We start from the raw sequence: 12,793 nt of genomic DNA, 5'->3' as shown, positions 1-12,793 counted from the left end.
GAATGGTGGTGACAATGACGATGGGTGTTTCATTGTAAAATCAAAATCTATGAAAGTGACTTAATTTATCAATCTAGGAGGTGGGAATGTTGTTAGAGTCAAATTATAGTACTATGGCACGAGACACTTCCATACTCTAAAATGCAACCAGACATACAGTCGATACACATATTAAATAAAAAATAGATCACAGCTTACCTACCAATTGGACAATGACAGAATCTATGAAAGATGGCTACTAAGGGTACAAAGGCACGGTATGCCTACCGGACCTCAAAATGAGACGGGCATGCATCCTTTGCCTAGCAACGGGCGGGTAGGGCTCTAACCTCCTCCATGACTACGCTCTGCTCGCACTACGCCTATCTACACGAGAATGTATCCACGTTAAGCTGTTCCTCCCCACCCCCTTCTCCTCCGTGCACACTGCTCTCCGTCCGGCTGTATTTCGGACACAATAAATACACAGCCATCATCATGAGCAGGTACTTGTATTCCTCTCTATCTCGCTCGCTCTCTCTCTCTCACACTTTCCCATCTCCTCATTCTTTCTCTCCTCTTTTCTGTGATAACTGTTGAGAGTCCACCGCAAATGCTTCTGGTCTGCGTCTTCAATGCAATCGACACACATCCCCACGGTCCCGCGTATCTGTGCTCCCATTTCTGTGCCTCTTTGAGACTTGTTTGCGACCCGATCACTCGTGTCTCATTACGGCATTTCCATTCCACTTTTAATACAGCACTACATAATATCCAATCAGTGAATAATTCATTTTGCTCATCAAAATCCAATTTGTCAGATCAACAATTCATAATGTGTCTGTGTTTATCAGACTCATAGTAACTTTGTTCCGCAAACAACATTGGCCTTTGATAATTCCTCTTCATTCCTGCAAATGAAGAACATGCTTTCATATATAATGCATTCATCTGAAACAAGTTTTTGTAGATATTGATAATCATTTTGGAAGGATTCAATTTTGGGTCAAATTTGAATACTCTGAGAAAATACAAATGGTTCTGCAGGCTGCATTCAGTGGTTTCAGTTCGCCAGTCCTGAAGGGCATAGATCTTTTTACAAATCCGGGAGCATGTGTCACTCTGTGAATACAACTTAATTCTTTCTCTGTCTTATCTTTCAAAGATTCCACCTCTGTGTCGCTCCATCGTTTTCGACAAAAACGATGAAGACGACCCCAGAAAACCACCCCATCAGGTCGAGCATACATAGTATGACACACATCAGGACAAGACATAAAACAGAATGTCACATACTGCAAAATGCTGGTTTCAACAATGGTGACCTCTCCTGAAGGAGGCAGCTTACGATTTACATCACAACATTTCACGTGATCTACACTACATGGTTTACTACGCTATCATTTTCTAATGCTACATAACTATAAATTGCTATAACATTTTTATTGATTTTTTTCCTTTTTTTTTGCTACGAGTCTACAGCTGCAATTGTACTATAGTGCTTATCTAACAGAGCACCATCTCAACTATGTGTTTGATATTCTACACGACACTGCTAGCTTTGTGATGGCGCTTTCGTCTGCTTCCGCGCCGTCCTGGGAGTTGGGTTGACATCGAGCGATGAATCCAGACGTCTCAAACTGATCACTGGAAACGAACGGTGCAGTTTTGTTGTTGTTGTTCTGTGGTTTGCACTTGTACCAGCGAATCTCAATGCAACATGGCTGACTGACTAAACCGTTGCTGTTTCTCCTCACCAACCCCTCACTCGTAAACTTCTTGAAAGAAAACAAATTCTCTTTTTTTTTTCTAATTTTTTTGTTGTTCTTTTTTTGATCAGTTTTTACTTTGAGATGCTGTCATAAACAGTCAGTGCTTAATAAGGTCGAGTCACTCACATATACTGTAGTTGCAATACACTGTCCTCTTTGAGAAATCAATGCAGTGGAATTGACATCACAATACGAACAAATAATGTACAATGTGGCTCTGTAGTATGACGCAGTCCACATCAGATCCACCTAAGTCGTAAGGCTCAGAGCAAGAGAAAGATTTGTCCGTTCTTTCAAAAAAAGACGAAAGAAATGTCTCGGTCAAAAAATTCATGAAAGTACGAAGGGTTGTGTGTAGGATAATGGTCTTGGGAGACATCAAAAGTATAAAGTCGTCGGTAATGAACGCAAAACTCGCGTCGCCAGTGATTCGTGACGGGGCGGGACCGTACGCCGGCGCTTCATCAGAGGTGGCGTTTCATGTGGAGTGCCAGATGGTCCGATCGTGAGAAGCACCTCTCACAGTGGGTACACTTGAATGGCTTAGCCCCCGTGTGCTTGCGGTAGTGCCGCGTGAGCTCGTCCGATCGCGCAAACCTCCACTCGCATCCTTCCCAAGTACACTTGTATGGCTTCTCACCTGCACATTGGAGAAAGAAAACAAAAATGGGAAAGGTTGATTTAGAATGGATATGATGAGACACACGTTTCAATTAAGTCTTGAAGGTTGCGCATTTATTTAATATAAACGAAAGCATCCTACGGGTCAATCAAACCCATGCTGTATATCCTTATTTGGCAGAGGTACACATGTATCTTTAAAAGCGAAAGCGATACTCTCGATTTTGGTGGGAAGGATGAAAGTGGCTTTAACATCATGAGCCATACACGTGACAACAATAAAGAAATTCATGCACTTCATTCAAATGTGACCAGCCAGCACAACTTCTGCATCCTATCTGTAGGCCTTACACTCCTGTTTCAGCTTTGAACATCCTCCAAATCTCAACTGCTCTGTCTAATGGATAAGGAAAATATATATTTAACCCCTCCTATGCCACAGATTTTGGCTGGTAAGTACAATGCTATGGTGTTTTCTGCACCAACTGGCACTCAAGACATACAAAGGGTTAAAAAAAAGGAAATGAATCAAAGATTACTAATCAATTCCCTTCCCACATACCCAGGAGTCCTCCGTTTCTCCAATGCAGTGTCATTCTGTACAGCTAGAGTAGCTAGCTGTGGTACATATACATGTATGCTTCATACAGGGCAACCGGCCGAAACTCTGACTCCCGGGTCACCGAATAATTCAACCACTCTGGGAGTTGGTGGCGGGATGAAGAAAAGCGTGAAATGCTCGCCGAGGCACCAGACAGCACTTGTCATGTGTACATCCTGCCTTGGCCTAAAATAGTCAATTTCTCTCGGCTGTTAATCCCTCACAGTATAAGGTCTATATGAACATGGCATTTGAAAGGGTGAAGCTCGCATCATTCACTTCAACGACCCCAGGAGCACAGTGTTACGAGGGAAAAGCAGACAGAATTTCATATTGACAATAAGAAAAACAATTCTTTTTCTGTATGATCCATGGTCAGTGCATATTTCTAGTCATATTTTGGGTGTTACGGTATAATATAAACATACCGATGTAATGACTTCTCAGTACAATCCTCATTGACAAGATGCGAAATATGTCTTATTCTCTCAAATTGCTCACAGCTAGCCAAAGTTGGACTGCCTTTACTTCTTGTGAATTATTAGTAGTATGCTGGTATGATAATGACAATACTTGAGGTCCAAGTTTTAGGCTTGTTTCAGTCTATATTTCATTGGCATAGAAAACATTTGCCTTATAAACTCCTCTTGAATTTCTACTCTTCTGAACCTATTTCAGCCTTCACATGACCCCAGAATACACCAGATGTAAAAATGCACAGGGAAATGCACATGTTCATTTTTATTTGGAATACCTCAGAATCTTTCCACACTCAATAGAATAGAGTATAAATTTTGGAGCACAGAAAAAAAAACAACAGCTATTAGTTGGCAACATTTAATTTTTTTTCCTGGCATATCCTTATTACATTAACCTTGCTATACACCGTACATACATTCAGGGCTGCCGCATCCAGGGCAAGGCATAATCAAAACAAATAGATCGATGCAAGCTGCTCCGCACTTCCACAAGATCCAATTTCTGCTCTAATTTAACGAGGGGGAAAAACAGGATACACTTCCTGTCTCGTTGGAGAAGCACCTTGCTTCTACCCTCGTGATTTGTCATGCATCAGGCCCTCTTCCTCTCTGCATGAGGTTTTTTTTTTTTCTCCAAGTTCATTTATTGCATCACTTCGTCAAGAATTCAGAAACGGTTATTTACTCCGAGGGTGAAGATCGGGGGAGGTGGAGTGTGAACGAGTAGTAGAAAGGGTGGCTTGCACACACGCTCGGTAATTGCATCAGTATGACATATGCATATAAGGTACATACAATGCTTCGATAATGACTATAGGAGTGTTCAGACAAACTTCTGTGAAATATATGGGAATCATTCAAAAACATTCAGACTCCAAGCCCCCCCCCCCCCCCACCCAAACTCATAGCAGTTAAAGCTCTTGACATATGATTTGAAGTCTCGCTCTTGCAAGATAGGGATATTGTGAAAGCACAACACTCTGTCAATGACAGACCTGCTTGTCAGTTCTGGAATAAGAGGTAGTGTCATCTCTAGAAATAAGTCCTGCCTAGTATCACGACATACACATAAAAGGATGAGACCATTCACATAAACCAAACAACAGTGCATGGAAATGGTTTTATCACTGCACGCAATGCACTAACACCACCATATTAAAGGTACAATATAGATATACCTACATCACCATGTGTCTCATGTATGTGCACACCAAAAACAAACAACAAAAGTGGTCTCACAGGTCATATAATGCATTGAAATATAACTGATATCAATCATGCAAGGCAATAATCATATCTAGATGAGAGTAAGCTTGCATAAAAAGAGGACCAAATAGTCTGGCACGGTTTGTGGCTGAAAGTGACCTTTCTCAATGCACAATCATTGAACTATGTCATGACCAAGGGCGTAACTATCCTGTGAAATAACGGTGACACTTCAAAGGGGAAGTGCAGGGGATTTTCATAATTTCACATTGTGTAGTACATTAATCGACAGCTTCATGTTTAGATTTGTGGAATTAAATGTGGTCCTTGAGCAGAGAAACAAATGCTCTGAAGACCCCAAACAAATTACACTGAACAAGGTAGCAGTTTCACCATAAGAATGCATGAGTGGGGGCTCACCATAAGAATAAGATTGTAAGAATTATGAATTCTTGAAATAGTGTATGTCTCCTTAAAAACATGGCCATGTCAGTTACAGCAGGCTCATTTCACTTTTGGGGGGAATACAAGTACTGACAGAGTTTTATAAGAAATGTGCAACAGATCTTTCACTTTTGTGATGCATTCAGAACATTTGTAAAAGATACCACTCCACTTCAAAGTGCATACAATGTATGTGTTACGGGTAGAATGTATTGCTTTTTGCCTTGTAGTATGCACTAATTAGAAAGAATGCATGGTAAAAGTTAATTAAGAGAGCAACTACACTTTGTACGTGTACCTACTGGTATGAAACGTTTTAATGAATTAATGCTGTCATCATTTAAGTATGTTCCTGTGTAATATTCCTTGCAGCTTTGCATATCTAACAAAGGGAAATTAGCAACTGCGCTACACACAATAACTTGTAGTCTGCAGTGTACAAACTGCTTTCTATTTCAATGCTGGTATTGCCCAAATGTATCATGCGAGCGATACAAAAAGTTATGTCAGGAGTCTGTATGTGAGACTACATCGTAGTGGCCTGACTTGCGTATTTACCTGTTGTTCGCTGTTGCTCGCTGTTGCGCCTTATTGAAGCATTCCTGTTATTTTTAATGACCTTGTCGGCACTCACCAAAAAACAGCACGATACTGATCTACTAGTCTGAAACTCAGGCTTACAATGATAAAAAAACACTCTGACCTACATGTTACACACCGTTTATCTCTGTGTGAAAGCGATAGCAGTAACATGGCATCAGTTTGAAGGTTTCGTGTTTCTCAAGGATTGAAGATGAAGGCACAGATATTGATGGACTGATCGATAATCATCAAAAGATTTGGACATGTGCTCCAAACTTAAGGATGACCTAAAGGCATTGTACATCAATCTTACTTTCAAACCCGATTGATCGTATCATCTTTTGACAATCTTTACGTCTCTACAAAAGTAAGCACTGACAGCAGGGCAACACTTGTAGTCAGTCCAACAAGTGCTGACAAAACTATTTATGTGCAGACAATTTATTAAGGAAGTACTTAGAATCGAGACTAGCCACTTTAACCTCCCTAAGTCATCAGCGAGAATTGATTAAGCGTTCACACTTCCTCCAGACTCTCAAAACCACGGCAACAGGAAGACAATTTCTTTCCAGTCTCCATTTTTTCCGCGAAAGAGAAGGATTCATGCAGACAGGCCTGCAATTGCCTCTTTTCACGGAGCTCGAAATCTTATTTCCAAATCCTGATTGGACGATGAGGAGACACGTCACCCCCCCCCCCCACAACTCATTCCTGTTTTTTCTCGATGGATTAATTCATTAAAATTTCGACATGTTGTCATTCACAACACCAAAGTTAATTGAAGCGAAACCGACTTACCCGATATGGTAATAAATTGCCTGATGATAAGCCCTTTTTTCCCCCTATGTCTCCAGGCAAGAATATTCCCCAGCTCTTGTTATGAAATGCAAATACGAACTACGCTTTCATGGAATATCTATCCCTGCGCTCTCTTCTTCGAAGTGCACTGAATAGGAAATGGGCCTTATAGAGCAACCAATGCTTGAAAATATGTATGCGATAAGAATGCCACGTACTGTATCACTTCCCAGACTTCACACTGCATTGCAAGACTGGAAAGCAAATGAAAAAATGATGCTAACTTTTTAGCTTTATTATACTGGCTTCACAAACGCACAAACAGGAAGCTAAAGCTGTATGCCCAGATTGTAGAAAGTGAATTAATGGTACAGAATGGCATCATTTAAACAGTTAACTGTCACTTTGGAGACAATTTCTTCCAAAGAGGAAAAAACAACAACAAACGTATCAAATCGAATGTGGTAGTTAGTGGAGTATGCCCTGAAGCACATTTCACACCCTGATTTTTTTTTTTTTTTGTGCTACTCCTTTAAAAACAAACAAACAAACCTGACATATGGTTTTATGAATTTGACTGGTGAGAAATAACAGGTTCATAAAACATACTCAAAACATTTTTTTTTTTTTGGTGACAACCAGAAGGATTATTTAAGTCTTGCCTGTTATTGCAACAATCAATCCATGCACACTGAATTCAAAGTACTGAAATACACTGAGAATGAACAGGTAGGGTGTTTTGTCCTCAAAGAAAACACACCGGTAACCATGAATATCAAAGCATTAGCGATCTGACCTATTTCTTCTGATCGATTGTCAAATTACCAGTGTTCATTTCACCACTTCATTATATCTTGTTTCACCATTCTAGAATACATTTAGTTTGTTGCAGACCATGATTCTATGTGCCATATTGTGATACTGAACTCATGATTTTGAGCAGTAACAAAAACTGAAAAAACATACAAACATACAAATCAATTTATTTCATTATATTTCATTATTTAGATTCTATGTGCCACATTGTGATATTCAACTCATGATTTTGAGCAGTCACAACAACTGAAAAAAAATATGGATATCAATTCATTGCATTATAACTAAATTATCCATAAATGAGATCTAAAGGCTTCACAATATCTATTTAGAGTTCCAGTTTACTTTAATAGTGAAATCAACTTTAATTCAAAATGTCAAACGGTCTTTTACAGGAAAAGTCTATGTATCGGACTATCATAATGCATGGATCATGAAATTCAGCACAGCACGAAGCAACAGGAGTGATGGTGACAACGCTTGTCAGTCTCAATATTGAGGGTGGCAGTGGGGGCTTGCAGACTGAGGATTTATCACTCTGATCCTCTGTATGGGGTGCATTCATGGCGAAGCGTTACATCCAAATTTCAATTCTTTGACAACAACAATATCTAGACGAATGGGTAGCCTTGTCCATTGGCCACGGAGTGCACTCTATTGAGATTATATCTGCATCTTCCATTGTCTCAAACACTGACCAATTGTCCTTGACTTCGACTTGGACAGCGTGTCCATTTGGACAACAGCTCTCCCGACAACCAGTTCTCCCTTTGTCTTGCCGAGGCGCGATATTCTACTTGTTTGTCGCGAGCAAAACCGATATCGACCTTGAACTAATTTCAGTGAATGAAATCGCTTGAGACAACACTGCAAATGACAATGAATGACAACGCGCTCGATCAGTTATGCGAACATAACACAAGTGTGGTATACTGCAAAATTACCCTCTATGGTGACTCGTAGCATGGCTGGCAGGGGAGGGAAAAGAAGGGGGGAAAAAGAAGAGGGAAAGCGTGTCGACATAGTCACATCAATGAATGTAGCATTCCCGCGTTTCGCCGTCTCTGAGTGGGGGGAATATTGGCAGGCTGTACACTCTGTGACAGGCTTGCATTTGGAGGAATATTAATTAATTACTGCTTATGCTGGCACATTTGACAGACCTAGTTATTGATGATACACGTGAAAAGGACATCTTGAAATCTACCCCTTACCGATGTGTACACTCACAACATCTGTATATTTCTCTTTAACCATTTGTATCTCAATCTCTCCCTCTCTCTCTCCCTCTCTCTGCTTAATGGTGGGAAGGTTGCAACCTCAGTTACCATCTGAAAACATGGACCTTTTTATTTCGTTTTTTTTTTTCCTTTGCTTTCTCTTTGCATGAGTTTGCACAGGTAGATATGCATCAGATATCAAACAACACGCCTAGGTCGCTAGACGGTGCTGCCTGGAATACAAACAGGACAGGCGTAGGAAACAACGCTTATGTAAAGAATGACATCACTCTGCTTTGAAAACCAATATTTGTCTGTCTTGCAAAGATTAAAGTGAGCAAGAGACAGACCCGTTCACACGACAAATATGATTCGGAACATTGATTTCTTGAACTGTATCTCATTTCCAACTGCTCAACCCTTCCTTTAAAACATCAATGAATTGTGTACAGACTGTAGTAACCCATGCATGGATTCAATAGCATATGATAGCTTTTGTTAAGGCAGGTTGGCTTATATTGGTGTTCACTTTTAAACCCGCTGTCTCAATTTTTCTCACATGCTCAGTTCATATTTTCATCAGCTCTACTTCCTCTTCTATACCTCGTTCCTTCAAGATATCATGAATGCTCTATAACATACATTGTACTCTTGGAAACATTGGCATATTTCATGATTTTCCATCCCTGCCCCATACATATTATATAAAAAAGCCAAATACAGAGCACAATATTTAATAAAACTGTGTCAACATCAGGGCCTAACATTTAAGAAGAGACTGGCTTAATCATTAGGTGTGCAGGTCATTATGTAACCAGCCTGTCATCCTGGTTACCGTGGATACAACGCGTGGGTGAGTAAGTTTGCAGGGAAGAGACAAAGTTCATTGCGTGGGATTGCTCGCAAAGTTTGACTTGTTGGTGTCCTTCCATTAATTGCAGTGTTATCCTCCTCTTATATCTGTCAATGGCTTCATTTTTCCTATTTTGGGGGTTATAGCTGAGAAAAAAAAAATACACAAAGTGAAACAAAAATTATTGCACAAATTACAATCAAATCTTTTTTTTTTCTGGCACTTCTAAAGGTTACATAATCATACATATCACCCTAAACCAACAGCTTCATTTGCATACTGTGCATCTTATAATGTTCAATATTTTACATTACACGAAACTCAAGAGATGATTATACTTCCGATTTAAAATAAATTCATGATCTGTACAATACCATCAAATTCCAAATAATATTTATGTACAAAGTACTGTCATTTTTCAAAAGTGACCATTTGTTACATTGAAAGCAAGTAAGCAAGCAAACAAACAAACAAATGCCGAAGTGTTCTTGTTTATTTGTGTTGACATCTGCCAGTGTAGGCCTACACTTTCATGGGTTAATCAGTTTTATGGTTTTATTCCAAAACGGATCTTAACTACTGACAGAGTAAGACACTGTTTATGCACGTGACCCAATTTTGTTTGAACGGTGTCAAGCTGGACTTTTTGATCAAGGTACCCTTCTGCGGGTAGACATGACAGCTCAAAACATAATATTTCACGACCAAGCACAGGGCTAGCATGTGACCAGCATAAATGTATTGTATATGTACATACATGCTCCTGCATTGCTTATAATTTAGTGCTCTCATATACTGCATACCAGACATCTGCTGATGAAGAATTTTGTAGATGTGCAGGTAGCATGAATCATCCATAAGATATCGCCATACAAGCTATATTTCGAAAATATTCTTCCTTCAACCTCTCCCCATCTTTGTTTTCTAAACAAGGGTGTGGGTATGGATCACTGAAAAATCAACATCACAATCTTTCAGTTCATCTCAACTCTACAATCTTCACCTCAACTGCAGGTTATATCTTTGCTATATTCCTCAATGAGTCACACACTTGTGCGATTACGATTTTTATCTCTGTTGATATAGCATGCGGAGGTATTGTTTTAAACTGATTGCCAAGAGCCGAAACGAGTATAGCAGGCTTGTCTTCCTTGTACAGTATCATTTGAATTTATACTGGCCTGACAATGACAATTCTAACATGGAGAATAAACACACCTTTTTAACATTGATCACAGGTGTTTGAGCAAAGGTTAAACTGGTACATCTGCACATAAACACAGGGCACAACATGGAGTGTATGTCTCATTGTTATATATAGACCCTAAAATGTAGGCACTACAACTGGTTGTACATGATAAACTTAGTGCATTCAGAGGCAGGACTAGACTATTACAGTTGTACTCTGATCTCCTTTATGAAAAATAGCTTCAACTACAATGATGAGACAATACCGTTTGAATAAAAAGTAGCAACATTGTTGAGTTGACATGACAATTGACAGTCTTAGTGGGGGGGGGGGGGGGAGCAAAGGAAACACCACATATTTCATTGAGACAGAGATGATGAATAGATAGCAGACTCTATTCATTTGAACAGTGGTATACAGGCACATGTGCTGTAAAGACTACAAACGTAAGTTGTAAATGATGATGATGTAACAATGAATGTAATGCTACCAATGATGTCCGAGGATTTACGACCTAATGAGCCCAGTGAGGATCAATGGACTGCACTGTATCAATGACAGGGGGGTTCACACGATCCGGACTGCTAGTACTGAATTCAAAGGCACAGTGTTTGCCGATCTGATTGGGATGAGGACTCGAGGATTAGGCATGTCACCTCCAACACAGGAGATGGAAGATTGGCAGAGCTGGGGTACAATAGAAATCTGGACAACATGATCCAAGGAATCCTCACAAATCGTGGTTGTAAAGGGGCATAAGATTCCAGGTCAGGAGGAGAAAGGATGGAAGAGGTGGGGAGGAGGGGAGGAGAGAGAGGGGTACTAGAGGGGTACTAGAGGCTGAGAGACTATTGAGTCAGGTTGTCACAAATGAGTTCGAAGATTGCTCCGATCAATAGACCATGTCGATGCGGTTTAACATGAACAATAATGGGGAGATGATTTATTTCTGAGAATCAGGGGAAAGGTGTGGGAACAGGAATTTGCCCGGTGGCGTAATGTCATTCCAGGGACGTATGAAAGATGAATGAATGAATGGATGGATTGAACGAAAGGTTTGGGAATTGATGAATGAATGCAGGAATGAATGACAGATTAGAATGGAGGGATGGAGGGATGGGCAAATGAGTGTGTCAATTGCATTAGCGGAATGCATGAAAGTATGAACAGTTCCTCAATCTATGTTTGAATTGCACCATGTGGCAAAGAGGATCGAATAATGTGCAAAATGTCAAAATCTATTCAGAAGGTGAGAAAAATTTTTTCAGTGCTCCTGAAAACTTCACAGCTCTTCATAAAAATCCACACGTCTACATGTTACTGCCTTCAATGCTGCTACTGAAAAGGCTGTTATTTTCACATGGGTTTTATTTTTGAGAATTTTGCAAATCACTGTTGGGCCGCAAATTTAACAACACACGAAAATATCTTCATGTACAGTAAAGTGGTGTGCACTTATGATAGTCTCAGTGTCAACTGCATTGCGAAAACAACATCTCACAAAAATGTATGTGACTACCTTATTTGCGCAAATATCTGTAGGTGAATATATCAGCTTTTACAGTATATCACAAAAGCACTTGGATTTCCTTGGCTGCGACATTTTGAAGTCCACGCTCACAAATTACAACTCTAAGGCAAATAATTATAAATAGAATTCACAATTGTTAAACCTGCCATAGATAATGTATGTGCATGCATGAAGCATACAATTGCTTCTCTGAAAGAACAAGTTTGTGACTTTACCATCCAATTTTTTTTTTTTTAAATACACCAATTCATTTTTGTTTTCCCCCAACCGCAGAAGACCTCTTCCGCATCAAAAAAACAGGAAGGATGTAGGCGGATATCATAGAGTTCCGTTAAAAAACCCACTGAAGAATGGGTCCTTCTAAACTGCCCTTCTCCACTCATATAGCATCCTGTCCACTTTTTTAGTTGGTAACATTGCCCTTGAGGTTGTGGAGGAATTATCTCACATATCACAAATGAAGATATCCTGGAGGTATTAAAGACAAACCGCATCCGCTTTTAGTCCCCCTGCACATGGCTGGACTTTTACCTGATGGTACTTCTCAGCCAGATACACAGGCAAATTTCATTATTGCAATTTGCCCACTTTCAACATGCAAACTGAATTTTAACACATGACTTCATTTATCCATACAATTCTCCAATGAACACAACAGTCTGAATGAAACGAACAAATAATCTCTCAAACAAACTAATAAAC

The 12,793-nt window shown here is 39.8% G+C and overlaps 1 protein-coding gene across 1 annotated transcript in view; it reads right to left on the bottom strand.

The window, feature by feature from the left end:
* Nucleotides 1-550: 550 nt before the first annotated feature.
* The window catches only part of LOC140245097 (Krueppel-like factor 6), a 92,152-nt gene continuing 79,909 nt past the window's right edge, over nucleotides 551-12,793 (bottom strand). Inside the window, exon 3 of the mRNA XM_072324694.1 lies at nucleotides 551-2,391. Coding sequence (XP_072180795.1) covers nucleotides 2,216-2,391 — 176 coding nt within the window. The 3' untranslated portion in view covers nucleotides 551-2,215. The remainder of the gene's footprint in view (nucleotides 2,392-12,793) is intronic.

This window comes from Diadema setosum, chromosome 22, assembly GCF_964275005.1.
Source record: "Diadema setosum chromosome 22, eeDiaSeto1, whole genome shotgun sequence".
Classification (NCBI taxonomy): Eukaryota; Metazoa; Echinodermata; class Echinoidea; order Diadematoida; family Diadematidae; genus Diadema; species Diadema setosum.
This window is presented reverse-complemented; position numbering and strand designations above follow the sequence as displayed.